General features: G+C 57.3%; 9 protein-coding genes across 9 annotated transcripts; 3 read left to right on the plus strand and 6 right to left on the minus strand.

The window, feature by feature from the left end:
• Positions 1-942: 942 nt before the first annotated feature.
• J3D65DRAFT_291823 (uncharacterized protein) lies at positions 943-1,936 on the minus strand. The gene is made up of 2 exons (XM_066795152.1): positions 1,847-1,936; positions 943-1,776 (listed from the first exon to the last, which is right to left on the minus strand). Exon 2 carries the CDS (start codon positions 1,729-1,731, stop codon positions 1,099-1,101), a length of 633 nt encoding a protein of 210 aa, XP_066656981.1. The 5' UTR covers positions 1,732-1,776; positions 1,847-1,936; the 3' UTR covers positions 943-1,098.
• Positions 1,937-3,800: 1,864 nt separating this feature from the next.
• On the minus strand, positions 3,801-5,166 carry J3D65DRAFT_693352 (uncharacterized protein; the record flags this gene model as incomplete). Its single annotated transcript, XM_066803958.1, has 2 exons — positions 3,801-5,060; positions 5,123-5,166. The coding sequence occupies 2 exons, from the start codon at positions 5,164-5,166 to the stop codon at positions 4,022-4,024; spliced, it is 1,083 nt and encodes a 360-aa protein (XP_066656982.1). The 3' UTR covers positions 3,801-4,021.
• Positions 5,167-5,617: 451 nt separating this feature from the next.
• Positions 5,618-9,557, minus strand: J3D65DRAFT_619550 (armadillo-type protein). The gene is made up of 8 exons (XM_066799765.1): positions 9,189-9,557; positions 9,040-9,132; positions 8,709-8,987; positions 8,528-8,618; positions 7,197-8,480; positions 6,721-7,146; positions 6,199-6,673; positions 5,618-6,148 (listed from the first exon to the last, which is right to left on the minus strand). The coding sequence occupies exons 1-8, from the start codon at positions 9,318-9,320 to the stop codon at positions 6,013-6,015; spliced, it is 2,916 nt and encodes a 971-aa protein (XP_066656983.1). The 5' UTR covers positions 9,321-9,557; the 3' UTR covers positions 5,618-6,012.
• Positions 9,558-9,780: 223 nt separating this feature from the next.
• On the plus strand, positions 9,781-10,169 carry J3D65DRAFT_550254 (small nuclear ribonucleoprotein E; the record flags this gene model as incomplete). The annotated part of the gene is made up of 3 exons (XM_066796990.1): positions 9,781-9,921; positions 9,973-10,063; positions 10,114-10,169. 3 exons carry the CDS (start codon positions 9,781-9,783, stop codon positions 10,167-10,169), a joined length of 288 nt encoding a protein of 95 aa, XP_066656984.1.
• A 139-nt stretch (positions 10,170-10,308) lies between these two features.
• Positions 10,309-11,433, minus strand: J3D65DRAFT_650661 (5-formyltetrahydrofolate cyclo-ligase-like protein; the record flags this gene model as incomplete). Its single annotated transcript, XM_066802434.1, has 3 exons — positions 11,065-11,433; positions 10,505-11,008; positions 10,309-10,451 (listed from the first exon to the last, which is right to left on the minus strand). The coding sequence occupies exons 1-3, from the start codon at positions 11,159-11,161 to the stop codon at positions 10,309-10,311; spliced, it is 744 nt and encodes a 247-aa protein (XP_066656985.1). The 5' UTR covers positions 11,162-11,433.
• Positions 11,420-12,863, plus strand: J3D65DRAFT_619563 (chaperone for protein-folding within the ER, fungal-domain-containing protein). The gene is made up of 4 exons (XM_066799766.1): positions 11,420-11,692; positions 11,774-11,888; positions 11,939-12,114; positions 12,188-12,863. Exons 1-4 carry the CDS (start codon positions 11,570-11,572, stop codon positions 12,500-12,502), a joined length of 729 nt encoding a protein of 242 aa, XP_066656986.1. The 5' UTR covers positions 11,420-11,569; the 3' UTR covers positions 12,503-12,863.
• Positions 12,864-17,610: 4,747 nt separating this feature from the next.
• On the minus strand, positions 17,611-19,698 carry J3D65DRAFT_292163 (uncharacterized protein). The gene has a single exon (XM_066795153.1). The coding sequence runs from the start codon at positions 19,539-19,541 to the stop codon at positions 17,865-17,867; it is 1,677 nt and encodes a 558-aa protein (XP_066656987.1). The 5' UTR covers positions 19,542-19,698; the 3' UTR covers positions 17,611-17,864.
• Positions 19,699-22,780: 3,082 nt separating this feature from the next.
• J3D65DRAFT_292168 (Sodium/calcium exchanger protein-domain-containing protein) lies at positions 22,781-25,100 on the plus strand. The gene is made up of 2 exons (XM_066795154.1): positions 22,781-23,555; positions 23,610-25,100. Exons 1-2 carry the CDS (start codon positions 23,277-23,279, stop codon positions 24,759-24,761), a joined length of 1,431 nt encoding a protein of 476 aa, XP_066656988.1. The 5' UTR covers positions 22,781-23,276; the 3' UTR covers positions 24,762-25,100.
• Positions 25,101-25,248: 148 nt separating this feature from the next.
• J3D65DRAFT_619579 (palmitoyltransferase-like protein akr1) lies at positions 25,249-27,997 on the minus strand. The gene is made up of 4 exons (XM_066799767.1): positions 27,612-27,997; positions 26,739-27,539; positions 26,616-26,688; positions 25,249-26,568 (listed from the first exon to the last, which is right to left on the minus strand). The coding sequence occupies exons 1-4, from the start codon at positions 27,831-27,833 to the stop codon at positions 25,439-25,441; spliced, it is 2,226 nt and encodes a 741-aa protein (XP_066656989.1). The 5' UTR covers positions 27,834-27,997; the 3' UTR covers positions 25,249-25,438.
• Between the last annotated feature and the right edge of the window lie 2 nt (positions 27,998-27,999).

A 27,999-nucleotide genomic window follows, 5' to 3' on the forward strand; every position in this document is an offset into this window, starting at 1 on the left:
TCGCCAAGAGGGAAGAGGAGAGGGCCCGGCGGCGCGAGGTGATGGACGGTGGACGGATCCGATGGATTACCTGACGGCGTGCAGGGGTTGCTGCGAGCCGTGCACGACCTGACCAAGACTGGACTGGACTGGGCTGGACTGGACGGCGACGACGAGGGCAGAGGTGAGGTTAGGATGGTGATAACGGCGACGACGACGACAAGACTTCGACCGAGCTGTTCCTTGCCCCGTCCCTCATGCGGCTCTCGCTGCCCTGGCCTGGCTTCCGTTCTCCGCTCTCGCCCAGTCCAGTCCAGGTACACTCAAGACCTCTCTTTCGGCCCGAAGCGGAAGACGGGGAATACCTCAACTTTCCTCGCGTTTCCCCCAAATGCCCCAAAACGCCCGTCGTCGAGCCTCGCAGCCTTATCCTGTTTGGAAGAATCCCGTCTCACCACCATCCAGAGACATCCGGACACGATCATCATGGACAAGGAAGCCTTACCGCCTCCCGCCCAGAGCTGTCCGGGTACCCTGCAACCAATCAAACACGCCGCCTTGGCTCCCTTCCCTGAGCTCAGCTCTTGTCCTGTCCAACTCCAAGTCCACCTCACGTCCACCTCATGTCCACGTCCACCGCCACACACCGCACCCCGTTCCTGCCTAAGCGATGCTACACAAGAAGAAGACGGTTCGACTGCGACTGCGACACCTCCGCTGCATGCCATGCCACCCGGACCACGGCTTGCCGCTGCCGCGCGCTACCCTACCCTACCCTACCTACTAGTCTCTCTGCCCTGCGATTAGAAATCGTCCTCGCTCCCGGGCTCCGACCAAGACCGTCCGTCGATGCCACCACCTCTTCCCACTGACGTGCTCATGCATCCAGCTACATGTATGATGTATCCCACCTGGAATGCGGCCTCTCCGGGGCCCCGACGACGACGACGACTAACACACACCAAAAGGACCATGCGTTGCCAGAGAACGGCTGATGTCGGAGTCGCCGGACATTTTCTCAACCGGAGCCGCAGCAGCAGCAGCAGCAGTAGTCTCCTTGTTGTACCAACGGCCTTGACTCACCCAGAAACGTCCGTCCGCGCCAAACACGACACGCGATCAGCTACCCAGCACCGAGCCAGTAGTACCCAGAGATGTATGTGTACGTACGTACGTCAGTGTCCCTCCAGCCATGTGTGTGTGTGTGACAGAAGCGGGGTCCGCAGCAGAAGCAGCAGCAGCAGCGAAGCAGGTGAGATGGACAGACAGCATGCGAGCGGGCCGTGATTGGAGCAATCGCTTCGATACAGCTCCAGCATTGTGATCCTCACGGCGCCAGCAACCACTCTGACGGCCACGGCAAGTGGTCAGGTCGCTTAAGATAGCAGCGGCAGCTTTGCGGCCCGTCGTATGAAGCTGGTGATGGTGGGGTTGACGGCATACACGCACCGTACGTACATACATACATACATACATACATACGTAAATACATTCATTGTACACACACGCGTCGTCGTCCGTCGTTCGTTCCTGCAAGAGCCGTGTCACGGTGACACGGCAACGCCCGGCACACACCCACACCACACACCCACCAGCCAGCCAGTAGTCCTCCCACACTCCACTCCACTCCACACACAGATCTTTATCGAAAAAAAAGGGGGGGCCCAACGCCACGCTTGCTTTCGATCGAGGACGGGAGGAAGGATCAAAGTGGAGCACAAGGGCTCCGTGCCCCCTGGTCTGGTCTGACATGTCGGCCCCCAAAAGATGCCACGCCGCCGCCTCCTCTTCCACCCACTGCTCAACAACATTGATCAGTATCGCTGCGTACGTACGTACGTAAGGAAGGGCGGGCGGGCGGGCGTACCGAATAATGGCAGAGAGGGAAAGAGGCGGGTGGACAGAAACGTGCGATTTCTGGAGCAGCGTGTGAACGACGCAACGAAAACCCCCCTAAAGACCAGGGCAAGATCGAAAACGAAGTAGAAAAAGCAAAAGGAAAATTGAACGACGCGAAAAAGCAATCATCCAATGGAGATCACCAGTTCAGTATCAGTAATCACACACATTGCCTCTATCTGGACATGTCACTATGCTAACACGAACGTTTGTACCTGGGACGTTCGCCCACCACGACCGCCATTCCCTTGCTGTTTTCCATGTAGACTATCGAGTATACCATTTTGTCGCCTCCCGCCTTGAGCTTCACCTCTCTGCAGTCGCCCACCATACCCCACCGCCATCGCAACCTCCGCATCCCATCCTGTCTTGCCCCGTCTTCCTCCCGCCATCATTGTCGGCGCCTCCGACGCTTTGTCGTTCCACGGCCGGAGAGCGAGAGGGAGAGATTGTGTGCGTGGCGCAAAGGAAGAAGAAGAGAAGGTACGCGGACACGTGGCTGCGTGGTGCGATGGGTATTCTCGTCTCGTGTCGTGTCGTTTGCTCGGTAGGCAGGTAGCTCTGTGGAAGTCGAATCGTAGCAGGCATGGCGCGGCGCGGCGCGTCTGAGGCTGTCGAGACAGGCGAGCGGCATGCGCTCGGTGTGCTCGTAGGGGGGACGTTAGACAGGTGCAGGCTACCGGTAGGTACAGTAGTGATGCTAGGGACAACAAATGGAATGACAAAATGAAGGACGTAGGCGGGCGATGGGGGACGTGTGGTCTCGTCTTGTGTTGGACGGATAGACAGACAGAGACAAAAAAAAAAAAAAAAGCTTACGTGCTCGGCGAGTGAGTGAGTGAGAGAGTGGTGACGGCATCACCTACAAAGTATGAATCATCTTGACTACTGCCGTCGGGCCGGGCGGCCGGCAGGCAGGAAGGAACCTACCTAGGTAGGTACCTCAGGCAGGCCCGTATTCCATTACCGCCAGTCAGCCAGTCATCCACAGCGAGATGAGCTCCAGCCAAAGAATACGCGGTCGGGTGTGTGCAGAGTGAGGCAGTAAAGGTCGGAGTGGCGCACTGTGTACACGAATGAGCCGTTCTGCCATGACCGACGACAACGGCAAGAGGGCGGACCGAAGGAGAGTAAGAGTGATTCATCTTGACTTAGGATGTGCTTGCTTTTGCGCGTGTTTACTCACCCGGCGCCGTGCATCTGTGTGTGCTCTTTTGATGTAGAGTAGAAGGCAAGGCCAGAAGAATCTGTACATAAAAGACCAAATCAACCTCTAGATATGTTGCTTGCACCTCATGAACAACAGCAATCCCATCAATATCGTGTGCATCTCTCTCACCACCACCATGCCGTGCCCATTATCACCAGGTCAGTACACCCCCACCTCTCCACCACCACTATAGCAGCCATGACGAAAACCCAACACCATATCAAGCTGCGTCGTCCAGGCGGCAGGGCAGGGCAGCGCGGAACAAACAAACAACGCTCACATCCTTCTCCCGTCGTGTTCTGCTCTGTCACTGGCGCGCAGCTCGTGACTAGTGGCGCTATGCTACGTACCGACATCGCCTGAGCACTGCTTTTCGCACTTTCTACTTCTCCCCTGTTTGAAAGGATGGGGCTGTGAGCTGACTTGACGATTGTCTGTGTAGACTGGTAGAGTGGTGGAGTGCGGTAGGGATCGTTTGTGGGGTGGAGGGGCCAGAGTTGATGGGAAGAGAAGGAAGAAGAGCGGAGAGGAAGGCTGGAGGATGCAGTTGGATTGTGGTGCATGATGATTGGGGAGTGGAGAGAGCGGGGAGGTTTGCAAAGGAAGGATGCAAGGAAGGAAGAAGGGAGGGATATACGGATTAGAAGTATTCAGGTTCTCTATTGCTGTAGGCACGCACGCGGCGCATTCGAGGCTTCTAGACCACCCTGCGCCGACAGGAAGCATGGACACGAAGCAGCATCCAGCTACGCTAAACATACAAAGCAAGAGAAAAGAAGCAATCGACCAGTAGTCGTGAGTACGTGCGCCGGCCACTTTTCAAGCCAGGCCGTCAGGGCGCAAGGTAAAGCGTGGCTAACATGAAAAGCCCAAAAGGAAAGAAGAAGAAAAAAAAAAAGAGAAAGAGAAGCAAAGGAAACAGACAGCGCGCATTCAACCCTCCCTCGCCTTCTTCAACCCCTCCATCTCGCCCTCCATGCGCGCCATGCGCACGCGCAACTCGTCGCGCTCCGCCGTCATGGCCGCCAGCGCCTGCTCAAGCGTCTCGATGCGATCGACCTTCTTCTGCCGGCACTTGCGCGCCGCCAGCGAGTTCCGCTTGCGCTTGTCGATGAGCGAGGCAGGGGGAGGCGAGGCAGAAACGTCGCGAGGGCGTTTTTGAGTGGTCATGGGTTGCTTGGTAGTAGCAGAGAAGGATGATGATGTCGAAGTGTTGTTGGGTGCGACGGGGGGAGTGTGGGATTCTTGAGATTGCGAGAAGGAGTAGGTGGTCGTGGCAGGGGAGAATGACACAAGCGGCGCCGTGGGAGTGGTGATGCTGGGAGGAGCAGCGGTCGAGAGCGCCGCCGTCGACGCAGGAGTCGATTCGGCCGTCGTTCCCGCCGTCGTACAGATTGCGGCACCACCAAAGTCGACGCCCAGGTCGTCAAAGGACAGGCCGGGGTCCAGGGCAAGGCTTTGAATCGTCTGCTGGCTGCTGCTGCTGCCGTCGCCGGCGCCAAGGTCGAATTCGGAAATAGAAAGTGTGGGGTTCCCGAGTCCCAGGTCGCTGCCTGAGGAGCTAGTGCTCGGGGTTTGAGCAAAGGGCGAGTTTAGGTGGATGTAGTCGAAGAGACCGAAGTCGGAGGGTTGTTGCGTAGAGGGGCCCTGGACAGATGATGTCGCGGGCAAGTCGATGTCGTTATGCGCAAGGTGGTTGTCGAGGAAAGATGCATTGAGGTCGGATATAGAGAAGTCAAGGTAGCTGGCCGCAAATCCGTCTCCGAGGTCGAATGAAGCAGCGGGGCCCGGGCCGGCAGAAGCCGTGGATTGTCGGAGGTGGTGATTATGGTGGTTGGAAGAAGGCGGTGAATTGGTGCGGCTGGTACCAGACGGCTCGGATGTTGAGAGAGATACCCATGTTTCTAACCAGTTCTCGTCGGTTCTTGGTAGAGGAATTGGGTGTGGGAAACAGGCCTCTCGCAACAGAGGCCTTCAAGAGGCAAGGTGTGGTAAGGGGAAAGGAGCCTTGGGGAGCGTGTCAGGCTTGTGTACGAACGAGGAACGACGGACAGTTCCTTTATGTACGCCTGGGCCATGTCAGCCGGTGGTCCGAGCGCGATGAATGAACTATGATTCATCGCTGGAACGGGAATAGCGCTGCATATCGTGGGCCGTGGCTGGCGCCAAAGTCGGGTCGGGGCATTCCTTCCAACCAACACAAGCAATGGGAAACTATGTAGCAGGATTCACGCGAGCCATGAAGACAGAGAGTTAGGAGCATTTCGATACAGGCCGCTTCAAGCTCGAACCGCCGACCTGGTGCTTGGACTTCGAGCGCGGGGAACAGGGAGCATCCACCCCACTCCAGGGCACGCACAAGAAGCAGTCAGCCACTCTGAGCCCTAACAAGAGCGGATGAGAAGCACTCAGCTTTCCGAACTGGACCAAGACAGGAAGCATTCAACGACAGAGCGTGCCAAATCGTGGTAGAGGGCTTAGGTTGTGCCTCAATCCCGCTCGGGCGTCTTGCACGCTCGCTGGCGGTCTGCACCTCACATCTTACTCGGGTTGGACAAAGAGGGCAAGCACAAAGGCTCCCCGGATACATGTACCTCGATCAACTGCGGCAAACTTTTCGTTTTCCCTCCAACCGGGCCCGTAGTGGCCGTCGTGTGAACGGAATCCCGCACCAAACACATCCCAAATAACTCCCCGCTCAAAAATGCAATCCATCTTTGTCGACGACACCCTCCCGCGCTGCGCTGGCGGCTGGAGCCCTATCGAAACCTACCTATCAACAGCGCAATTCTCAAAATGCTTTCCCTCCGCCCGGCCCATGAGCCGCAAGAAGCGAATATAGAAATGCTAAGCATGAATCAATCCTTCTAACCCTGCCCCAAATCACAATTGACCCCCATGGTCACCTCTCGAGAATTTCACCTTTATCCTGTGAAGCGGAACCTGGTCGCCTCCAAACGACCCAGTCCCTCTCGCGGCGCCACGTTGCGCCGACGATAAGACGTCGTAAAGTCTTGGAGGAGCGTCCTGATCCTGCGCGTCTCGTTGGACTGAATGCGCCTGTTCAAATGTCAGCAACGCACCGTAACTCTCACAGTGGGCAATCTTACTGTTGAATATTGTTCATCAGCCGCTCCGCTTCCTGCGAACTGATCGACCCCGCAGGGAGCATGCCAATCGTCGTCTTGACCCATCCGGCAACCTCAACCGGCATCAGAGCAAACATTTCGAGAAGCACCCCCGAAGCATCCGGTACGCAGTCGCGAGGAAATGTGTACATCATGCCAGTCATTATGCGCTGCGTTAGCTGTTCGCCCTGGCCCGAGACCAACTGCTTGACCGCCGCTTGCATCTCGGGCGGGTTGGCATGCGGTACGTCGCCATACTCGGATACTGGCGGGTTGTCGCTGCCCCATCCCAGAAAGTCGCGGAGGAAGTGAAGCGTCGCCATCAATGGCTCTTCCTTGAGGAGGGTGAGCGCAGTCGACGCAGCCGCGAGAACAGAGGGCGTCAATGGCGAAGCAATCGTCTGTTCGGGGAAGTAGAGAAGCGCGTCTATCGCAAGGCGATAGAAATCTTCAATGACTACAAAGTGTCAATTTCTGCTTTGAGGCATATCTGGGAGTCCTTACCGTCTGGAAGCTGCTCGGGAGGCAAGTCGTTGAGAGCTCTTAAAAAGGTAGTGGCTTGCGCCGAGTAAAAGTTGAAGACTGCGTTTACCGTTTGCGCGTCGACCCCCTCGGTTCCAGGCGCGAATTCTCGGATGATGGAAGAAGTTGCCCACAAAAAGCATCCTTGCCTCGAAGCATTGAAGCCCGCAGCAAGCTTGTCAGCGAGCTGAGGGAGCAGAGGGGTCATGGATATGCGGTACGACAGCACCATGTAGCGCCAGCAGCGGCAGACCCGCTCGATGATGGGCGTGTGTGACGAAAAGTTGTCGGCAATAGTCGCGAGCACCGGGAATATTTCTTCGCAATACTTGACGGCCGGGTTGGGTTGTCCCAGTGGTACATAGGGCACGACCCACTGGATGAAGATGGTGATGATTTGCAGCTTGTCTGAACTCGATTAGTCAATTCGATCGGCAGCAACATGGGAACAGACTTACCAGCAACGGCAAGCTTGGACTTGTCATCAACCGCGTTTTGGGCCAGGTGCATGATGGTCTTGATGACCGGATCACAGTAGAGCTTCAGGTTTTCGTACGCAGTCTCCGGAGGTTGCTCAGCGAGCACGGATGCAACTCCATCTGTGAGTTCATCCTGGCTGTTTGTTGGAAGACCATCAAGGACGCTGGTGTAGAACTGCTGCAGCTGCGGTATGTAGTCCTTGAGCAGACGGGAGCAGTCGTTGCAGAAGAATTTGAAAGAGAGCGCCGCGGCGCGGACGACCTCCTTCGAGGGGTGGTGGAAGGCTGCCATGATGTAGTCCAGCTGCGGCTGCAGCGTCTCTGGGTGCTCTGCTGTCCAAGAGGTGTAGCGACCGAGGGTCATGACGGCTTGGAAGCGGACCTTTTCTTGGTCCGGAATCTGTACGATGAGCGGCATCAGACGAGGAAGCATTATGTTCTCGTCCTGCGGCACCATGCGGCCCATTGCTCGCATACTAAAGAGCGGGGCCTCGAGTTGCTGCCACTCCGGCACGTGGCCTGCGGACGCCTGAGGACCGTACTTGCTCACCCATTGCTGAATGAGCTCGTACGACTTGGACAAGCAGTCGGTGACGCCAATGACCTCACAGCAGTCCTTTAAGACGTCGCCCATCTGGTGCCTGAATTCCCGGAATTTTTCTTCTTGCTCGCGGTCGCCTTCAAACAAGTCCTTCTCATTGCCCGATTCCGGCTTGGGATACTCCAAATGTCCAACCATGATGTCGACCAATTTGGAAAAGACGTCCACAAACTGTAACCTGGCCTGCATGTACTTCTCCAGTACGAGGTACTGCTTGAGCTCGTACCAAAAGTTGAAGGTGTGGCGGATGGCGTCTCTGTCCTTGTCGCGCGCGCAGCTTTCGAGGACGGCCTCGACCAATCCGCGGAATCGATCTGGCATCCTTGCGATGAGAACGACCCATGCTTCTCCTGATTCCGCAAAAATGCGAGAAATGCCTTTGAATACCTCGGCGTCCTCTTCCTCAGCCGCCTGCGCAATTTTCGGGCGTAGCTCCAAGATTTTCGGGTAAAGAGTCGAGATAATGTTGAGGCATTCGTCCACGTCTCTCGTCTCCCTGACGATTGCACAGATGCAGTCCACGGCGGCCTCGAACGGTTCGTCCACCGACAGCCCGTTCAATATGACGTCCAGCAGCGAGGAGTTAACAATATCGTTGATAGGGACCTCGCGCGCCCAAGACTGGATGCATTCCATGAGCTGGGGGTTGTTTGCCGCGGCCGCTGGAAATTGTCAGCCCAAATTTCAATCTTTTCCAGAGTATACGCACCAGAGGAGCGCGAGTATTGCGTGAGCAAGACCATGACTTGCTCCGCATTATCCTCCAGCAGCTCCTTCGTCCTGTCGGTCAATTCATCTTCCTAGTGCAGACAGACGGATTAGATTTTGATTGCGGCCCGATGAATCGCTGGGAGGCGCTGCGAGGATGGTGGTGGTTCGGCCGAACGTACAGTCAAGTTTATCTTTCGTCCTTCGGTGACTTCTTCCGGGAGGACGCGCAGAAAGTCCAGGACACAGGGGATGCTCTCAGCATCGTTGCCAAGCGTGCTGACGACCATGGGTAAGACGTCCTTCCACTCCGTCATTTGTATCGCCAGGTTTGCAAGGCACACGCAAAGCTGCATTCTTATGGGTTTGGGGCCAGCACGGAAAGCGGCAAGGACACCGAGAAGCGTCTCCCGTAGCGATGGAAGGCTCTCGCGCGGCAGCTGGTGAAGGTCATAGACAATCTACAATATTTTGGTCAGCCCTTGCTGCAGTATGCGACACGGTGGAGCTCACTTTTCCTTTGAGCGTAGTTGCGGCAAAGAGCTTGGCTTCGACAGGCGCATCGCTGGACTGGAGTATGCCAAAGTTGGTCGCCCATGCTTGATCCTGCACATGAAAGTTTCAGTGGGCGCGTCATGGTAGCAGACGACGTCTTTACTAACCGACTTCTGGAACTGCTCCAAGAACTCGTGTGCCTGAGTCTTGTGCGAGCGGTCGGCGGTTGATTGCATCGTGGCCAGAGCTGCAAGGACAGGCGCAAAGGCCTGCTGGGCCGCCGCACCGTTCGCAGCCATTGTCAAAGTAGCGGAGGAGAGGTCGTCAAGGGAGAGCAGCGGGCGTGAGAGCTTGGTCTAGAGGTGGGGCGGCGTTGAGGGGTATCGTGAGGTGAGTCGCATAGGCAGCGCAGAGGCCGGAGCTTGGAATCGGGACGGCAGCGGCGATGAATGGGCTTGTCAACGTCTTGCGCCCAGATTCTGCGCGAGATGGACGAGGTTTGAGTGGGGAGGAGTGTGGTTGCTCTTGGAAGGTCCCAAAAATTCCATGCCGCCGTCATCCCGCGCCTGCTGCTGTCCGAGAGCCTCCACCGTCTTGGCCCGCTTGGCGCGCCGCTCCCCAAACTTCACGCCCGCCAGTGCTGAGCTCTCCATCACCGACACCTCCCCACCCGCGCGCCCACTCACCACCGAAGCTCTCTCGCCTACCACGGTCTCGACCGCAAACCTCTAGCCGTCCCATCTCGCCCACACCAACATCATGGCCGGCCGCGGTGGAGGAAACAGGAACAAGGTGCTGCTGCCGCCCATCAACTTCATCTTCAAGCAGCTGCAGACGCGGTCGACCGTCCAGGTCTGGCTCTACGAGCAGCTCGAGACCCGCATCGAAGGCAAGATCAGGGTACGCTCCTCTCCCCTCAAACTGCGCGCAGCAACCGCTAACAATATTCAGGGATTTGACGAGTTCATGAACTTGGTCATTGACGACGCTGTCGAGGTGAAGCTCGCGACCAAGACCAAGGAAGAATCCAGGCGCAATCTAGGTTCGTCCAAGTACTTCATCCTCAATGAATCCCACAGCTGATTGGTTCAGGACAAATTCTACTCAAGGGCGACAACGTTTCTCTAATCCAAAGCCTGAATGGATGAAAAAGCACGGGGTACGATGTCGAGGCGAACAACCAGAACGAGATCAAAGCCGCGTCCGACTGTCGGCGACATGTTATAGGCACTGGCGCACATGGGAAAATGCATATGGTTGTAAAGGGCACCTTTGATTCTACAAGAACTATGACGGCGCATGGGATCGGGGCTGGTTGGATCGAAGAACCCGCCCGGCGCCGGTGATTAGGGCGTCAAGGCGCCAGTCGGTCGAATCCATAGGTACGGATTGATCTGGTGGGAGCATTTGCTCTGCTAATGCAAGGCCGACTAATTGCGATACGTTAGCCTCGAGCTCCTCTCCGCTCAGCTTGACCACGTACCAAGAAAGGGCATTGGTTTTCCATTCTGCGTGCTTTGCTGGGCGCACCTATCAAAGAAGAAATCGTAGAAGCCTTTGCCGTGTCCCAATCTGCCAAATTCCGAATCAAAGACCATGCCTGGAACAACGATGAGATCCAGACCGGTCTCGGCTTCATCTGTGGGAGTCACGATGGCCTCGGAGCGGCCTCTACCTCCAAACGAGTTCTCCCGGGCGGCTATGGAATCAGTGCTTGGTGTGGGGATGCCCCATTTGTCGGACTGGAACGAATCGTAGTCGTTTGTGGAGAAGAGCTCGACCATGTCCATGATTGACTTGGGTCTCAGCTCTGTGTTGAGAGTCCTCTCGTACGTGTAGGGCACAAAGACTTTTTTGCCGCTGGCGAGCGCATCGTGCACGATTCCGGCCGTTGATATTTCTCCAGCCGGCATGGACAGATAGATGCTCACCCGGCGCGCAGCTTGGTACTCGGGCAGAGAGAAGAGCGCTCGGGCCGCGATCAATGCTGCACGTGACGTCAGCGAGCCTACCTGGGGAAAAGCCCATTGAAGGAGGCCAGACTCTGAGTGGTGGCCGAGCTGATGGACAGAGTGGACAAAATCTGTCGGACGTGTCTGCGCAGCTCTCTCTTCGCGACGGGCAGGGGTAGAGAGGCCATGGTGTTGCTGGGCCTACGAGAGAACAGCGATGGAACCCTGTCAGCCCGAAAGCCAAAATAAATCAAGGTTGAGCAGCGGGAGGAGCACTCGGAGGCTGCAGACGCGCCGTTGCGGTTCCTGGTGACGTTGAACGGTTGCTCCAAACGGTGCGTGCTTGTAGCACTCGCTGGCGGGTGTGGCGTGGATCCGGGGAAAGACGCGGTGGTGGTGTAGTAAAAATAAAAAAGATGCGGGCGGTGACGGCCTTGGGTTGGCTGGTGTGTGGTCCGCGCGGCCGGCCGCGCTGGGTGACAGGCGCGCTCTCCTTCGTGCTTTAACCTCTCCTCCACCACCCTGCGCTGCCCGGAAGAGCCTCAACCTCCAGCCCGTCTGCCGAGTCATTCGTTAACTTTCGCCCGGCTGCCATCATGCTTGTCAACGCTGCCCTCTTCTTCTTCGCCGCATCGGCCGCCGTCGTGGCCGCCGCCGACCTCGACTCCGCCCTCGTTGGCACCTGGTCCTCCAAGTCCAACAAGACGCTCACCGGACCGGTACGTTTCCCAGCATGTCAACTCTCGCGGCGATTCCCAGTCCTGCCTCAATATTTGTCAACTGACACGTCTACGCCACAGGGCTTTTACAACCCTGTCAAGGACACCATCATTGAGCCCGCTCTCCCCGGCATTTCCTACTCCTTCACCTCCGATGGACACTTTGAATCCGCTCTCTACCGCGCCGTCGCGAACCGTAAGCCTCAGTGAACGCAGAGACCATCTACTCCCGCTAACTATGCTCAGCCGGGGACCCAAATTGTCCGAAGGGCATAATACAGTGGCAGCACGGCAGCTACGCGATCGAGGACAGTAAAGTAGTCCTCACACCCATCAAGGTCGACGGCCGCCAACTCTACTCGGACCCGTGCAATGAAAACTCTGGCGTCTACACGCGCTACAACCAAACCACTACATTCAAGGTGTGTACCAGCCGATCGGCGGCCGCCCAAAAGTGGGACGGTGGAATAAAATGAGGCTGACTCTGCGCCACAGAAATACGAAGTAGTGACCGACAAGTACCACAACATCAAGCGTCTCAATCTCTGGGAATGGGACGGCACTCCAGTCATACCTCTTTACCTGGCATACACGCCCCCTCAGATGCTCCCGACTACCACCCTCAACCCGACCGGTGCCACCGCTAGCTCCACCAGCAGCTCCAAGGTCAAGCGCGCCGACGAAGCTTACGGCCCCATTGTCCGCAGGATGCTTGGACAGCCCGCCGTAGAGCACGTCGACGCCGACCGTTTCTGGTGGCTCGGGTTGGGCGCGACTGCCATCGGGTCCGTCCTGTACTTTTGCTTCTAAAGGCATGGTTCCAAAAGCATTGATGATTACGACAATATTTCCCGTATACACTAGAGCAAAGGGCGAGTAATGGTAACAGTGAAAGTCTTCATATGCTCTCTATGGTATTGGCGTTTGGGACGCGGGTTCGCCATTATAGACATTTGCTTCGTTCTCATGCGAGTCTGACTTGGCGGTAATGAGCATTTTGGCACCACGCACATGGCATTGTGTGTTTGGACTCTGAGGACCGCATTTTCCTTTTGCATCGGCATCAGCACGCACAAAGATATCCTTCGAACTTGTCAATCTCGCGTTCGACTTTCTGCATAGCTTTCTTTCCTCGCACATTGCATGCATTTGGGATCGAGTTCCATGGCTTCTATTCTTTTCATAGCGATAATGAGAGACTGGATTTCCTCTTGCTCGCTACCACTTCATCTGGACTTCTTGTGCTGCCTCTCGCCCAGCTATCCGGACGACGTTTCTTCCTAATCCGGACAAGATTCTGCGCTTACTTGATATGGCAGGTACGACTACGCAGGTGTTAGGTATTTGAGGAATTATCTTGGACTCACATCTATTGCTTCCAACTCTTCTACACAGACCTTCATCGGATGGCGTCTGTCGGGGCTGATTTTCCCGCACTATGGTTCGGTTAGAATCCTTCGTCCATTCCTTCGTCTCCGCAGCCAATGCATGCACCCCGCGCTTATAGAAAATTGACGTATGCTCCTTGTCAGCACTTGGTCGACCCGATGTATTCTGCATGATGCATTCGCCGTTGTACATACGCCTGTGAGCAGAACAGTATGCTAGTCGTACAGAACACACGAGATGTCATGGAGCATCGCTGATGCAGCTTTCCTAGACTCCACGGCGGCGTTCGTGACAACCAGGAATGCGACTAGTCTGGACCAGAGTACAAAGCTGGATACATGATGACCAACAGAGATCTTCAAGCCCACAGTTGGTATGGCATATGAGCAGACAAGCAGTTGACATGATCCGCACTGGTTCTGACAGACGTCATCCACGTTCAAGACACCCCCTTTTTTCTCGTACCCCAGAAAACTAAAATCAGGATTTCCAGCTCGTGCAACGCAAGAATTCGACCGAACCAAAACCTTAACAACCCGTCTCCACACGCACTACGTTTGAAGTTGTTTTTCGACCCAACCAGCGGGAGCACGACAGGCGCGGCGCCGTTAGGTCTGAGTTTGATTACTGCTTTTTGAAGTGACTAAGCGGGCTGCAAAGCCAGCTCTCCTAGCACTCTATGACCTTATGTGCAACTTCAGCCAGTCCTTACAGCCACCAATACGAGACCATACCCACTACAGACTTTTCTTCTATCAGCGCCTCCTTTTCTCGCTGCCAACCACAGGACCGAAAACTTTTTTCAGCCGCAATTTCGATCCGCAGGCGCCCACGGCCTGCCATCCCAGCAGCATCCCTTGATGGGGGAGAGGAACCTTGGCCTGGGAGCCTCCCAGCCAGAATCCCAGCCAGCCAGGCCTGTCGTCGCACCGACAACGACAGCCTCGGGACCCACGCCTAGGTCTGGATCCCAACACTGACGCCACGCATAGCAGCCAGCCAGCGCACACGGCAACCAAGGAACCGCGGCGGGCGGGCGTGCGGACCGTCTGGCAAAATAAGCTTCCCTGGCCACGACGTTTGCAGAAGATTTGGTCGGCGCCCCCATTGTCGAATCACGGCGACGAGTTCGACAACTTCGCACGTAGAGCCCTGCATGAGGCTATTGAGGCGTACCGCTCTTGGGCTGCGCAGGTGGCCTCTGCTGGAGTGTGAGGAGCGGTCGTGGTCATTCCTCGCTCCTCTCTCCCTGTGCTGAACACCCGGCACACCCTTCGTCCCAAGCGTCCGCATCTCGTGCTGGCAAACCGCCCTTCCTTTCTGTCAAGGGGCGTTGGGGTTTTGGCCAACGGTCAGGGTTTGCTGCGTTTGATCTTGCGAGCGCGGCGAATGGGATGCGCTTTTGCTGTCCTGTGCTTCGGCAAGGTCATCAAGGGCCTCTTTTCCTGATCCTGGACCGAGTCGTCGACGCATGTCTCGGAGATTGATGTCGTCGACTGAATGTCTCGGTGCGGTTTTCTGTCCAACGGACAACGTGCCGCAAACCCATCGACGGCCACCCAAGGCGACTTTTCAGCAGTCGTGACGGACGACGAGGTTGGCCAAAAATGGGAAGACTTGGCGGCGGGCACACCTGAGCATTCGCATGTCGCATGTCCTTGGTGGACGACGATGACATTGACGACTCCGATCAGCGCCCACACTCCACACCGAGATCCGCCAAAACCAGCTACAGCAGAAGGCAGAATAAGAGAAAAAGCCAAACCTTGAAAGCTTAGACTTCATCCTCATTCCGGCGACAAACAGCCAAGAAACATCAAGCGGCACCCAGCCACCGGGAAAACAAGACCTCATGCCTGAGGCCATAGCGGCACCAAGAAATATCCTTGTTTCCGGCCGAATTCCAACCTCGTCTTCTGCTTCGTCGCACCCCTGGTCCGCCAGCGGCCAACTCCAAGACAAGATTCCACATTGCGACGTGCAAACTTGTCTCTGGCAGCCAATCAGGCGGCATCCCGCGCATCCACCACACGCTCGTTCCAGCAATTCGCCCGTGACGCTCACCGTTGGCGCGGGACAAACGGATGAGGCACCTTGTTGTGTTCCTGGCTGGCCACGCGAGCTCCGCCATGATGGCTTGCGGCCGGCGAATCGTTTGGATGCTGGCGATGCGCAGGGAAGAGGCACGCGGAGCGGTTTGGCGTTGACAGAGGGGCTGTTCAAGGCGTGGATACTGCGATTGGAAGGTCGACCGGCTGGGCTGGGCTGGGCTAGGCTCTGGGCTCTGATGCCTCAGGTTTGTGCTTTCATCTCTCTTTACATTTCAGTGTCTCCATCTCCTCCTTTCCTGTCTATTGCATCTCTCTATTTTTGCAGTATTGGCCTTCTGCACACTTCAACGACACATCCTCACCCCTAGCGGCTCGGCTCGCTGGAGGACGCCATGTCGTCAGCTCAGCCGCGCCCACCCAGCTTCTTCCTTTCCTCCCTCGACGCATCCGGGAACAGGGTTCAGCCGTTCGACCTCGTCTGGGAGTAGCACCACGCATCATGCCTCTTGTGGCTCTGCGCAGCCCGACGAGAGCGCAACTTTGAACGTAGTCGGGCGAGCGGAGTCGGCCCCGATACAGCAGTCTTCCCTCTTAGTTGCTGCTGCCGCTGCATACATGCATGCGAGGAGCATGATTGGGGACTGGCATTGTGTATGTGCTTGCCCAGCCCGCCGTCTTGTCTGCAGCGCAAGGTCGTCTGCACTCCTTTGGAAGCCTAGTCCGCGAGCCCAGTCAGCGAAAAAGAAAAGACAGCTTGATGCAGACTGAACAATGACTCCATCTCGACGCAGAGCCGGGACAGGACCAGAGGAAAAGAATCTCATGAGCTGGCATCTCCAACAGGCACATACCTACATACATATCTCCTTCTCACGATCTTCCTCATCCAAGCAAGCAACCAGTCGACCAGACCAGCAAACCATGCGCAGCTCCTCCTCCTCTAGTCCCTCCACACGCAACTAACCAACTTCAGGCTGGCCTGTCCATCTGCAGAGCCAGCCAGCCAGCACGCCTTAGGAGTAGCTCGCCCTCTGATCCGCCCACCTGGCAACATCGAACATGGTCGGGTGTGCGGGCCGAAGCACTACCGTCGACGACGCAGGCGCTAGACAGGCGCGCGCCATGCATGGTTGGTTCAAAGAGTAGTCCGAGAATGGATGAGGGGAGGGGACTGGGGAATGGTGCCAAGTTGGCTTTGGGTGCTGCGTCGCGCCGCTTGACGTCGGGCTGCCACTGTACTGTGCCCGAGTGGGGGGCTTGTCTGTGTTGGCTGGCTGGCAGAGGGAAGACGTGGACACTGTTTGTCAGCCGCTTCGCCGAAACCGTCTGCGCTCTTCATCTGCTGCAGGTGGACACGCTTGCTTGCTGGCTCGCGTTCACACTGCAAGTCCCTATTCATTCGGCACTCTCCTCGCTCCTCCTGTCCTCGATCATCACCTCTCCACCCTCACACCCTATGCACAGCGCAGCGCAACACAACCAGCCTATCAACCACCCATCTCCCCCACACAGAACTCCCCCAGCCCAACACGCCCCCCGACACACCACCGCCTCTCCCCTCCGCAACCAGCGGCAACACCAGCCGCAGAGCCAAAAGAGACCACGAGCCTACGCCGCAGCGGCCGCATGCGGCAGTCGGGCTTGCAGGCGGCATTTTTTTGCCTTTGGCGTAGATGTTTGAAGTTGTCGAGGCGCGGCGCGGTGGGCGGGGTGCGTGGCGGCGCGTGGCGTTGCGTGGCTGGCTGGCTGGCGAGCTGAGCAGCCTGAGCTGAATTACAAGAGAAAGAAAGAAAGGGAGCGGAGGACGACGAAAGATGTGGTTTGGTTACGATGGCACTGTTGGTCCACGGTCCCACTCACCCACGACACCATCCCCATGCCCACCACCTCACGCACTCCCTCCCTCTCTCCCTCCCTCCGACCGGTCTACCCACCACGACCACCAAAAAGCGCGCCAAACAAAGACTACCCTCCCGCTTGGTCAATCCAGGCGTCTAGAGCGGTAGAGCGAGCGCTGAATGGCTGGTCGACGCAACTTCGAACGCCGCGAGTGAATCAGGCAGCGAGGGCAAAGGCGCGACGGATGCGTGCGGGCGCGATGGGGGACGTGTGGCGTGGTACGCTAGTGTTTAAGTTGGACCGAGAAACGGAGGAGAGGGACTTCTGGCTTCTGGCGAAAGCCTTGGTGCTCGGTGTGGGTATCGAGGTAGTAGACACAAGGTAAGGCTGATGGGCAGTGCATATTCAAGTTGCGTATCGGACGAAGTCAATTTGGAAAAAGATATATCTTGTTGTGTTTATCTCTGAATCGATAAAATCCTCGCAAAAGGAAAGGGGTATCTCAGGGGTATATATAAACAAAGCGGATGGTGAGCGCAAGATCAGAAGAACAAGGGGTATCAAAAAGGAAACCTCAAACCCAAGCCGCGGGCAACGACGCCAGCTCCATCAGAGCGCCAAACTCCGGCTCTCCAGCCAATGAAAGGAAAAGATCAGCCACGTTGGGACGTACTGGGGTATATACAAACGTATGAGTAGATGGGAAGAGAGGAAGGAAAGGCGGACACCTTTGCACCGCCGCTCGAGCGGCTGCCAACTCGTCTCGCACAAACTGGCAGTCGAAGACATCAAACAGCTCTCTCAGGCAAGACAGGAAAGAAAGATCTCATGGCAAGGATACCGAGCGCGCTCGACAAACAATATGGTCAATCTCGGCAGCCACAGGGAATGATCTAGGGCGAATTGAACACCCGGACCCGGTGCTTCTGAAAGTCACCCAGGACACTCCCGCCCGTCTTGTGCTTCCGACGCTGGACGAGTCTGCCGCTGCTGTCACGGCGAATCTCAATGTCCCCGTCGCCAGCGGACACCCGGCGCTTGGTCTTGTTGTACTTCATGCGGGCCTCGGCCTCGGCCATCTCGGCTTCCAAAAGGGCTTGCTTTGTCTTCATAGACTGAAGGCTTGGAATTTCCTCGGATCGATGCCGGAGGTGCCTTGGCGGGCTGTAGTGGTCCTTGACGTAGTGGTCCTTGTGGGAGCGGTCCTTGTCCTTGCGATCGGAATACGTCTGACGGGACTCCGACTCGTACAGCCGGGAGAATTCCGCGTCAGGCGACAACGAAGTGGAGGGAGTGTAGCGAGGAGTGAATGCCTCGGCCGGGTGGGAAGACGGCACCGCTGGAGTGTGCGTGTACGGGCTCCTGATGCGCTCACTCGTCGGCGACCTCTTGAGCTCCTCTGTGTAGTACTGGCCCCTCTTGATCCGGTCGTTGTACGTGCCTGAGCTCCAGGTCGGCGAGGATTGGTCCTCGGCAGGTCGCTGACGTGCTTCGTCTCGCGCTTTTTCACGATCCGCCAAAAACTTGACATAGGCGGCGCTCTCAAGGCCCTGTTTTTCGGACAGTTCCTTCTCGAACTTTTCCTTTTCCTCTCGCTCCCTTTCCTTGGCTTTCATGGCCCGCATCTCTGCGCGATGATCTCCGCGTGGGGCTTCGAATTGGGCGTAGTAGTCGTCCTTGGCCTTTTCTTCCTTCTCCCGCTGACGTTCTTCCTCGCGGAGCTCATCCATGGCAGCGTCGCGAGCATCACGGGACTCCCTGGCTTTCCTGGACTTGGTGTAATCGTTGTCCTCGGACGCTGGTGTGCGACGGTAGGCGTCATTCAGTACGACAGGCGGCGGGCTCATGGCTGGAAGCGAAGTGTCAATTGGGGCCGGGCGCCTTTGCTTGCGTCTTGACCCCTCCGAGTCGGAACCAGGGTCTGCCGCAGCTGCTGCACGGTTTGGCGGCCTGGGCGGCCCTCTAGGAGGATCCGCAAACTGCACTGTAGGCTTTGAGTCTCTCCGGCCCATGTCGTAGCTGTAGTGAGAGTCCCGGGTTGCTGTCGATCCTTGACGGTGATGTCTCTTGCTGTGGGACCGATCAGGTTTCCTCTCCGGAGACGAAAGTCCAAGGCCATATCCAGGCGAGTGCGTAACCGTGGTGTACGTGGCCTCATGAGTTGGAGTGGGTGGACCTAGTTCCGTGGTTGGAGTTGAGAAGCCGGATGAGAATGAGGGAACATTCCTTGACGGGCCAGCACGACGATGTTCTCCGATGTAAGTCCTTTCAGGGCAGTGCGGTCCGGCACGAGGGTGGCTGCACTTGTGTACCAGCTCGTCCCCGAAGCGGCTTGTCTGTTCGAAGATGCACATGGCTGGTCTCGAGGGTCGACGGGAGACCCTGCGATATCTTCGGTGCTGGTACCGGTAGCCAGCACACTCGGTGGTCAGGCGAGGAGTACGAGGTAGAGCAAAAGAAGAATTGCTGTCGAGCCCGTAGTAGCGAGATTGGTGCCAGAAGCGACGAAAACAGGAACCAAGTGGATTTGTTGCGAGCGGCGAGGCCTCGACGAAGTAAATACCTGCCATGACTTAGAAACAGATCATGAAGGGATAGCGCGTGGCCAAAGAAGGCAAAGTATGGCACAGTGAGGGTTGGCAGATGACTGGCAGAGGGCTAAGACATGAGGCCTACCTGTTCTTGGAACTTATAGCAAGAGGACAACAAGACAATGGTGGAAGTTGTTGTGAAATTGTTGGAGCGAGTTGGGACTTGAGTTGGAAGCGCTTGTTGGTCTCGAGTTGGTTGGATCAGGAAAAGTGGAGGTGTTGTTGGGTGGATCCTGAAGGGGGAGGCGTGGACTTTTGAGAGCAGGCCTGACTGGATCAGAGGAGGGCGTTGATGCCTGGGAGGTCGCGGGAGGGCCTGCGCTATAGTCGCGACAACATTACACAAAAAGCACTGCCGCTGGTCGCGGACGTCGCGTCTGCTAGGATTGACGCCTCGCTGCCGCGACGTGAGCGAGGTCGGTGGCTAAGCCCCAGTAAGCAGCGCCCGTTGAATTGAGCCTTGCCTCACCACCGCAGCGCCCGCTCCGCGTCGCGCTCGGCTGTCCATGTCCTGCTGCTGCGGGAGCGACACGCCCAGGCGACATGGAGGGCTGCAACGTGACGGCATCAGGGCATGCCGAGTGGATGTTGGACGATAACGTCGTCGCTGTCTGCGGGGCGCGCCAGGCACCAAGTCCAACGGGAAACCAGAGGTCCAACAAACCCACGGGAACACGGTCAGAGGGACGCTAGGCGGGCCGGTCCAGCACCTCAGCTGGCCGGGGGGTCGTGTGGGCGAGTTGGAGGGAGGGTGGCTGGTTGGATTGGGTCATTTGCCAGTTGGGGAGGTAGCGTGGTGGTGAGCTTCGACGAATGACGAGGCAAGCGACCGTGACCTCATCCGCCGCCCTCTGCTTCAGTTCCTCTCCTCCACCTCTGCTCCCACCACCAACAACCAACCCGGACCATGACGCTCCGACCTGGCCCGCCATCAAACCAACGCCCCGACGCTCTGCTCGCGTCCACTCGAAATCCGCCTCATCGCCTGCTATTAGAACTGTTGCTGACATTGCAGCAGTGCCATGCCCTGCGCCAATCAGGAAAATCCGACCAGTCCTCATTATGCATCCACTGGCCTTCCCAGGCAACTGCCATGATAGTCGCCGCTAACGAATTCATGTCCTCTCCGTCCAGCTGCCCAAGACCCCAACAAGCCACCGTCTCGTGGGGTTACACTGATGATGAGATTCTATTTTCCTCCAACTTGCATCCTCGTTTTAGAAACCCTCTTTCTTTCCTCTCCGCCTCAGTGGCCATCATCTCCTCAAGTTGAAACCTGCCCGAGAAGGGCGCAGTAAAGGCGGTGGGTGTCTGTCAGGAAGCATTCAAGCCCCGTCCCTTGGCACTACTACAGCCACAGACGCTTCACGACGTCCTCAAAATTGGCCCCCAACGAAAAGCCCGTCATCCGCCTTCCTCGCTGCCGGGTCCCCTTCTCTTTCCTCGTCCATGCTCTTCTCTGTCCCGGGCCGTCGGAAATCGCTTCACTCGAGACTGGCCACGAGACAGATTGGTTGTTAAGCAATGCGTCTGTGCCGCAAGGCTGCTCCGATTGGACTTTGCGGATGCTCCGGCGAACAGGACCTCCAACAGACTACGCGCGGGGTTTGCCGCGCGCTCAACACCTGGAGTCTCGCAGTGTTTCGAGAATTAATAGTGACGAATGGGCAGAGAGACGGAGAGACAGCAAAAGTCCTCTCACGCCATGCCAGTACATTCTTTCCGTCCAAGTGCCGCGGCTACGCCTGAAGCGGACAAGCCGCGCCAACTATTTTGGTCGCAAAAACTCACCTTGACGCTCGCCGTCGAAGGCGCCCTGCCCCGGTCCTACGGACTACACTTGACGACAATCAACGTCAGACCAGAGCAGACGACTGCTCACACATGTCCCGGGAAGCGGGCAAGAATTTTCTCCATCTTGGGCTAGTACGCGGCTCTGCTCGCACTGTCGGCTCCGCTGCAAGAAACAATCCTTGCTCAGCTGGACTGGGATTCAACGGATGCAAGGCTGGCGAGTATTCCGGGTCGCTCGCTTGGTCAGAGGCAAGCGGGCGGGATCGACTGATGCGTCCGGCTTTCCCTCTCCACACAAAGCCGCCAATGTTATTTGCTGACGCTACCCACCCTCCGAGGTCCTGGCCCCCCGTATTTGGTGGTAATGAGCGACGACCTGGATGATCGGCCAAGGCAAGCGGTGATGGTCGGTACCCTCCGTGGGAGGGGAATGGGACGGATAACGCATGCGGGCTGCATTTCTAATGAGCAAAGCCTTGCGACGGCTTACTGTCGAAGGGTTTGCGCGTGGCTGTGGCATTGAAGAGGATGATGATAATAATCCAGCCACAGCGCCACGATGCCACATTGAAGCCACAATGCCGCATGTGTAACTTTTGGTGGGGAGCTTGTGAGGCGCAAGTCTGACAGGTATGCAGGCAGGTCGACGGCTGGTCCCGTCAGTCAATGCCTTGATCAGAGAAGTATGCCTGCAAATTTCGGAGGAGTGGGGCAGGAGGGACGAGCAGCAAAAGAGGGAGGATGACAAAGGTTTGGAGTCGTGGTTGGTGTCGCTCTTATAAGACGATGGGTTCGGCCTGCCAGCACATTGCGAGCTCCCAACTCTTGTGTGCACTGCTGGCCACTACTGACACGGTCAATCTTGACTGCCCCGTGCAGATGAGCGCCCACTTTTGTCTTGGCTGCCAATCAGGCTCGACCTTTTGATGGCCAATGGGGAGGTTTCTGTGCGCTGTCAAGTTGCGTCATCTTGGCGGACTTCGTGCGCGGTCCTGGATTGGAAATTTTTCGGGTTTCGCTGATGCGGTCAGTGGAAGGGTCAAGGGCAAGAGGTCGTGATGATTCGGCGGTGGTCAAACGGGGACAGGAGTCGAGAGAGGCCTGCCGTGATGGCGTCCGGGTGTACTGCCACAGCAGGGACGTCAGTGGCTGTGAGGGTCCGGCGCTAGATCAAGGCAGGACCCTGAGCCTGAAGGCAGCTTGATACAGTTGCACTCAGCCAAAACAAACTAACCTCGACGCTGGACAGGACAGGCCCGTCGTCATTGTTTTGCTTTGGCTTGACAATGGCCAATCGAGTCGCCGTATCGTGTCTCTGCAGTCTCCACGCGGGCCGTCCAGCTGCAGCTGGCCGAGTCAATCTCGTCGACGTGGCGTCAGCGGACCGTTTATTCCAAGAAATGCGGCAGTCGACCTGATGCCGTGCAATACTTGGCGCCCGCCAACGTCGCCGGAATCGCTGGATTGGCACTGGTCAAGCACTGCAGAGAAAGGCTTGAGCGTGCTTCGTCTCGGGCACCATGGCCAGACAATTGGACGCTGTCGCTTGACGAGTCAGGTTGTGGCTGGACAACCACGAGTCTGTGCACCGACGGGGATCGCTCCCTCCTCGTTTCAAGCCACTATGCGGAGATATTATATCCTTCCAGATCCCCATCTCCCTTTTCCCACACTTCTTCGCCCTCTTCCTACGCCCCTCGCTCTCGAATCCCTAGAAAAACACGCCGAACCCTTCTCACACAGCCTCTATCCCTCCGACGCACCATCCCGGCTCGTATCCATCGAAATTGCCCTTCAACACCGCTGTCCGCCGCGCTTCTGCTCAAGCTTTGATTGCTTGACGCTGGGGCACCACCTTAAACCCAGACTCTCCGCCCTGAGCTCCCAGCTGCGCAAGCACAGATCGACCTCGAACACACCATGGCGGAGCCCAGCCCTGAAAAAGATGCAAACCACACGGCCGAGAAGGCGGGCGAGCGCGATCACGGCGGCACCAAACGCCCCCATCCCAAAAACAGAACCCTTCCTCTCTTCAACCACAACGGCCACAGAGTAACGACTGGCATCAACCCGGACGGCGAGAGTGGCAGGAGAGGCATACATCCAATCGAATTCTTGCAAATATGCTTCAGGAGTTCGGCACCATGGTCCAAATACGTCAATTTTCTCTGGCCATTTGTCCCTGCTGCCATAGCTATCGTAAGTCGGATCCTCTCAAACAGTCAAGGAAAAGGATGCTAACTTTTGTTTTAGCATTTTGCCGCTCCCTCTGCGCATTTGTGGATTTTCATTCTCAACTTCATCGCCATGGTGCCGGCCGCCAACCTTATCGGATTCGGAGGCCAGGAGCTGGCACGCAAACTGCCCAAGGTTTTTGGCGTCCTGGTCGAGACGACATTGGGATCAGTCGTCGAAATCGTGCTTTTCATGGTGCTTATTACGCGCCCAGCAAGCGACGGCTTCGACCCAATCCAAGTCATCCAGGCCGCCATCCTGGGCTCCATCCTCGCCAACTTGTTGCTCTGCATGGGCATGTGCTTTTTTGTCGGCGGACTCAAGCGCGAAGAGCAGACCTTCCACAAGGCCATTAGTGAGACCGGCAATGGACTGATTCTCGTCGCGGGCATGGCGCTGGTCATGCCGTCCGCCTTCATCGCCTCGCTGCGCAACACGACCGAGTACGGAAATCACGATTTCGGTCCCGAGTCGCTGCGCATCTCGCGCGCCACGGCCATCATCCTGCTCATTTCCTACGTCGTCTACATCTGGTACCAGATGCGCTCGCACCACGGACTGTATGACGACGTGCTCGAGGCGGACGAGCTGCGCGACGCGGATCGGCACCACGACCTGGCCAAGGCCAAGCTGACACTTACGGAGTGCATCATTGCGCTGGCCATTGCGCTGACCTGCGTGTCGCTCATCGCCGTCTTCCTGGTCGACGAAATCCACTACATCGTGCACGAGCGGCACGTCAAGGACGCCTTCGTGGGGCTGATCCTCGTCCCCGTGGTCGAAAAAGCGGCCGAGCACCTCACAGCCATCGACGAGGCATACGACAACCAGATGAACTTTGCGCTGGCGCACGTGCTGGGCGCGTGCGTGCAAACCGCGCTGCTCAACACGCCGCTCGTCGTCTTCGTCGGCTGGGGCCTCGGCAAGGACATGAGCCTCGACTTCGAGACGTTCCACGCCGTCGTCATCATCCTGGCCATCCTCGTCGTCGGCAACTTCCTCCGCGACCAGAAGAGCGACTACCTCGAGGGCTTCCTCTGCGTCGTCGTCTACGTCATCATCGCCATCTGCAGCTTCTACTACCCCAACCCGGCAGAGGGCGAGAGCGAGTCGACGGTTGTTGGCGAGGCTGCGGCGGCCGAGGCGGGCCATCGCTTGCTGCGGGCTTAGGTCGTGTAACGGAGGACTTTTTCTTTTCCTGTGGTGTTGAAGAGCGTTGGAGATGTTGCTACTCCCTGAGCAAAAGAGACTCCTTTTCCTCTCTGGTCCCGTGATAAACTATCCATTTCCTTCCTGTCCCTCCCTTCTCTTTTCTCTGCTCTCCTTCTTCCTCTGAGCAACTGAGCAGACGCGGCAACAGCGGCGGCGATTCTTGGCAGCAAGCACGGCGTTCACGGTCCAGACCAGGCACGATTGAAGTAGACGAGTCTGGTGGTTCTTTGGGTTTCGATACAGATCAATTCGATTCATTCTATTCAGTTCGGGTCATCCAGACGACGGTCAGGAGGAGGACGCGAGTAGGCACCTCCCGTCATGATGCAAGCCGTTTGGGTGCAGACAGATGGGAAGACCATTGCCGTTGCCAATGTCTAGACACTGATTGACTGCGCCGTGCCACCTTGATAGATGTTAATACGCACAGCACGATGTGAAATGCTTTCTGGATCGTGGATCTATTGGCTATGTCGTGCTTACGCTACGCTACGCTACATCTAAAGCACAATCATTACATCCGCCGCCACCACTTCTTCTCTCCATTCTTCTCTTCTCGAACGCGTGCTGCACGCCAGCAGCACACTGACACTCCTCCACCGTTGCTTCCACCACACCAACCCATCCCAGCAAACCTACACCTCGTCCTCATCCCCGGCGACGGCCTCATACCCGCCGCCTCCCGCACCGCCATTCCGCCTCCTCATCGTCATGCGAGGCGGCACGTCATACACCCTCGTCCAGTTGATGCGCTCGCGGCCCAGCACGGCGTCGCCGTTTTCGCGGTTGCGCCACAGCGGCACGCCATCGCACCAAAAGTCGCTGCAGTTGGTCAGGCAGCCGCGGGTATATGGGTTCTCGCGCCGCTGCGCCAGGACGGCCGGCGCGTTGGACCCGTGCAGCGCCGTCGCCATGAACGTGTCCAGCCCCAGCAGGCGGGTCCATTGCGCGAGGCAGCCGACGTGGTTGTGGCCGCCGCCGCGGCGCTGCTGCCCTGGGGGTTGCTGGCCAGGGCCGCCGGGTCGCGGGGCGCCGTTGGGGGCGTTGGCGCTGGGGGCGCTGCTGGCGGACGGTTCTGCTGAGCTGAGCGGGTCGAGCTGCGCGGCGTCGGGCGATGTCGAGCCCGTTGTGACGAACGAGGTGAGGGGGTCGGGCGTGGGCGCGCCAAAGTGGTTGTGGGAGCGCATGGCCTCGAACGTGGTCTGCGCGCGGGCGATTTGAAGGAGCTGGACGATGACGAGCATCGAGACCCACACGAGCTGGATCGTGGTCCAGATGGTGAGGAGAATGGTAAAGGGGTCCTTGTGCAGGGTCTCGCAGAGCGAAGGGGCCAGAAACGTGCACTGCAGGGACTCCGAGTTGGAGATGGGCGGGAGGAGGGATAGGTAGGAGAGGATGATGCGGTCGAACAGTATAATGCCCACCTCCATGAAGAGGATGTAGAGGACAAAGTGTCGGTGGTTGTTGTTGGCGACGCAGTTGTCTACCCAAGGGCAGTGGTGGTCTTGTTTGGCGAGACACCGGTTGCAGCGCTTGCAGTGCTTGCTCCTCAGCGGGCGCCGTACCATGCAATGAACGCAGAAATTTTGCTCGTCAAACTTGCGAGTGGTGATGAGCTCGTCGATGATGGCCTTTTGCTGTGCGCGGGATGACGACTTTGGGATGTAGCCTGGATCCGTGAACATGGTGAGCAAATAAAAGTAAGTGGTCGCTGTGAAGAAAATCACGAAGAAAATGTTCGTGAATGGATTAGAAGTAAATGTCCCTGAATAAGTCAGCGGAAAAACTTGACGTTGGAAATATTGGCCATACATGGGAGGACGTGGGTAATGTATCGAACACCGACCCAGAAAAGCGTGCCTGCAAAAACGCCTGACAGGTACGGCTACTCTTCGTTAGAATCAGACCGTGTTGCTCTCTAAGAAGCCGACTTACAGTCTTGTGTATATGCTTCATATCGCTTGGAGCCCATCTCAGCAATTGCTGTGCGGACCACTGCAAAATATACAGTGCGCCTAATGCCAACGGAATAGCCACGTAAACGACGGCGTGGCTTAGAATGTAGAGGCCAACGATGATCATGAGGAAAGGCCAGACGAAGAAGAACTTGTTGAAAAAGGATCTCCGGTCCTTGATGATGCTCTGTAGCGGGAAGTATTTGGCGCTGCCGTCCGGGTTGTATCCTGAATCCGAGAGCGCCTTGTGCCATTGCCGTACGGAATTCATGTCTTGCGCAGTAATGGCGGGGGTTTTCCCCTCGTTGTTTTCCGCGAAGCGATCCGAGCCGTATTCAATGAGCTTTTGTATGCAGCCTAGGCTGCCTTTTACCAGCGCCCAGTGCAGCGCCGTAAAACCTTGGTCGTCCCGCGCATACACATTGGCGCCCCATCGCACGAGAACCTCGACCACAGCGGGAAATCCCTTGTATGCCGCCCACATGAGCGCTGTATGTCCCTGGGCGTCGGGTATGTCGACGGGGATGTCTTGGTGTAGAAGAAGGACGAGCTGAAAAACATTTCCATCCAATGTTGCGCTGTGGAGTAGGTTGAATCCTTGGTCGTCGGTCAGGAGAGGGTCGGCACCGCGCGAGAGTAGGAGCGCCACGATGTAATAGTTGCAGCGCTTTGCGGCCCAGAGCACGGGAGTCGCGACGGCATCACCGCCTCGCGCATTCACGTCGGCGCCGCTGGTGATGAGAAAGTGGCATAGGGCGTGGTGGTTGTTTATTGCGGCCCACTGCCATCAAGACATGTCAGCGTCCACGGTAAGCCTTGGATTGGAGGTACAGGCCGGTAGGCTGCGGCATACATGTAAAGGTGTGATGCCCTGCTCGTCGCGGTAGGTTGCATCATACTTCCCGGTGTCGAACAACTTTTGAATGGCGCGAATCTCGCCAAGGCGAGCCAACTGCATGACATCCTCCTCGACCGGGAGGCTGGGCTGCTGTGCGGCCATGTCCTTGAGCTCGTGTTGGTCTCCGGCGGAAGGCGTGCGCGTGAGGGCGTCGCCTGCAGCGGGAGTCGAGGACATTGCGGGCGGCGGATGTACGGTAAGGGAGGTATTATGTGCCAGAGGAGAGCGCAAGAGTCAACGATTACAGCATCATCGGCAGTACATGATTACTGGCTCTGGGATTGGACGGGCGGTGGAGAGTGAGAGTGAGAGTGGTGGCGGCGACAAATGTGCGGATTAGAGG

Source organism: Phyllosticta citribraziliensis (genome assembly GCF_038025025.1).
Source record: "Phyllosticta citribraziliensis strain CPC 17464 chromosome Unknown J3D65scaffold_4, whole genome shotgun sequence".
NCBI classification, from domain to species: Eukaryota; Fungi; Ascomycota; class Dothideomycetes; order Botryosphaeriales; family Phyllostictaceae; genus Phyllosticta; species Phyllosticta citribraziliensis.

Coding starts and splice junctions, on each gene's coding strand:
- J3D65DRAFT_291823 (XM_066795152.1), bottom strand. CDS start 1,731: ATGTCAGACCAGACCAGGGGGCACGGAGCCCTTGTGCTCCACTTTGAT.
- J3D65DRAFT_619550 (XM_066799765.1), bottom strand. CDS start 9,320: ATGGCTGCGAACGGTGCGGCGGCCCAGCAGGCCTTTGCGCCTGTCCTT. Junction 8,619..8,708: donor GACGAAAGATAAACTTGACT/GTACGTTCGGCC, acceptor TGTCTGCACTAG/GAAGATGAATTGACCGACAG. Junction 7,147..7,196: donor GTCCAAGCTTGCCGTTGCTG/GTAAGTCTGTTC, acceptor AATCGAGTTCAG/ACAAGCTGCAAATCATCACC.
- J3D65DRAFT_619563 (XM_066799766.1), top strand. CDS start 11,570: ATGCTTGTCAACGCTGCCCTCTTCTTCTTCGCCGCATCGGCCGCCGTC. Junction 11,693..11,773: donor ACAAGACGCTCACCGGACCG/GTACGTTTCCCA, acceptor TCTACGCCACAG/GGCTTTTACAACCCTGTCAA. Junction 12,115..12,187: donor ACCAAACCACTACATTCAAG/GTGTGTACCAGC, acceptor TCTGCGCCACAG/AAATACGAAGTAGTGACCGA.
- J3D65DRAFT_292163 (XM_066795153.1), bottom strand. CDS start 19,541: ATGGCAGGTATTTACTTCGTCGAGGCCTCGCCGCTCGCAACAAATCCA.
- J3D65DRAFT_292168 (XM_066795154.1), top strand. CDS start 23,277: ATGGCGGAGCCCAGCCCTGAAAAAGATGCAAACCACACGGCCGAGAAG. Junction 23,556..23,609: donor TCCCTGCTGCCATAGCTATC/GTAAGTCGGATC, acceptor CTTTTGTTTTAG/CATTTTGCCGCTCCCTCTGC.
- J3D65DRAFT_619579 (XM_066799767.1), bottom strand. CDS start 27,833: ATGTCCTCGACTCCCGCTGCAGGCGACGCCCTCACGCGCACGCCTTCC. Junction 26,689..26,738: donor TGAAGCATATACACAAGACT/GTAAGTCGGCTT, acceptor AACGAAGAGTAG/CCGTACCTGTCAGGCGTTTT. Junction 26,569..26,615: donor CATTACCCACGTCCTCCCAT/GTATGGCCAATA, acceptor TGACTTATTCAG/GGACATTTACTTCTAATCCA.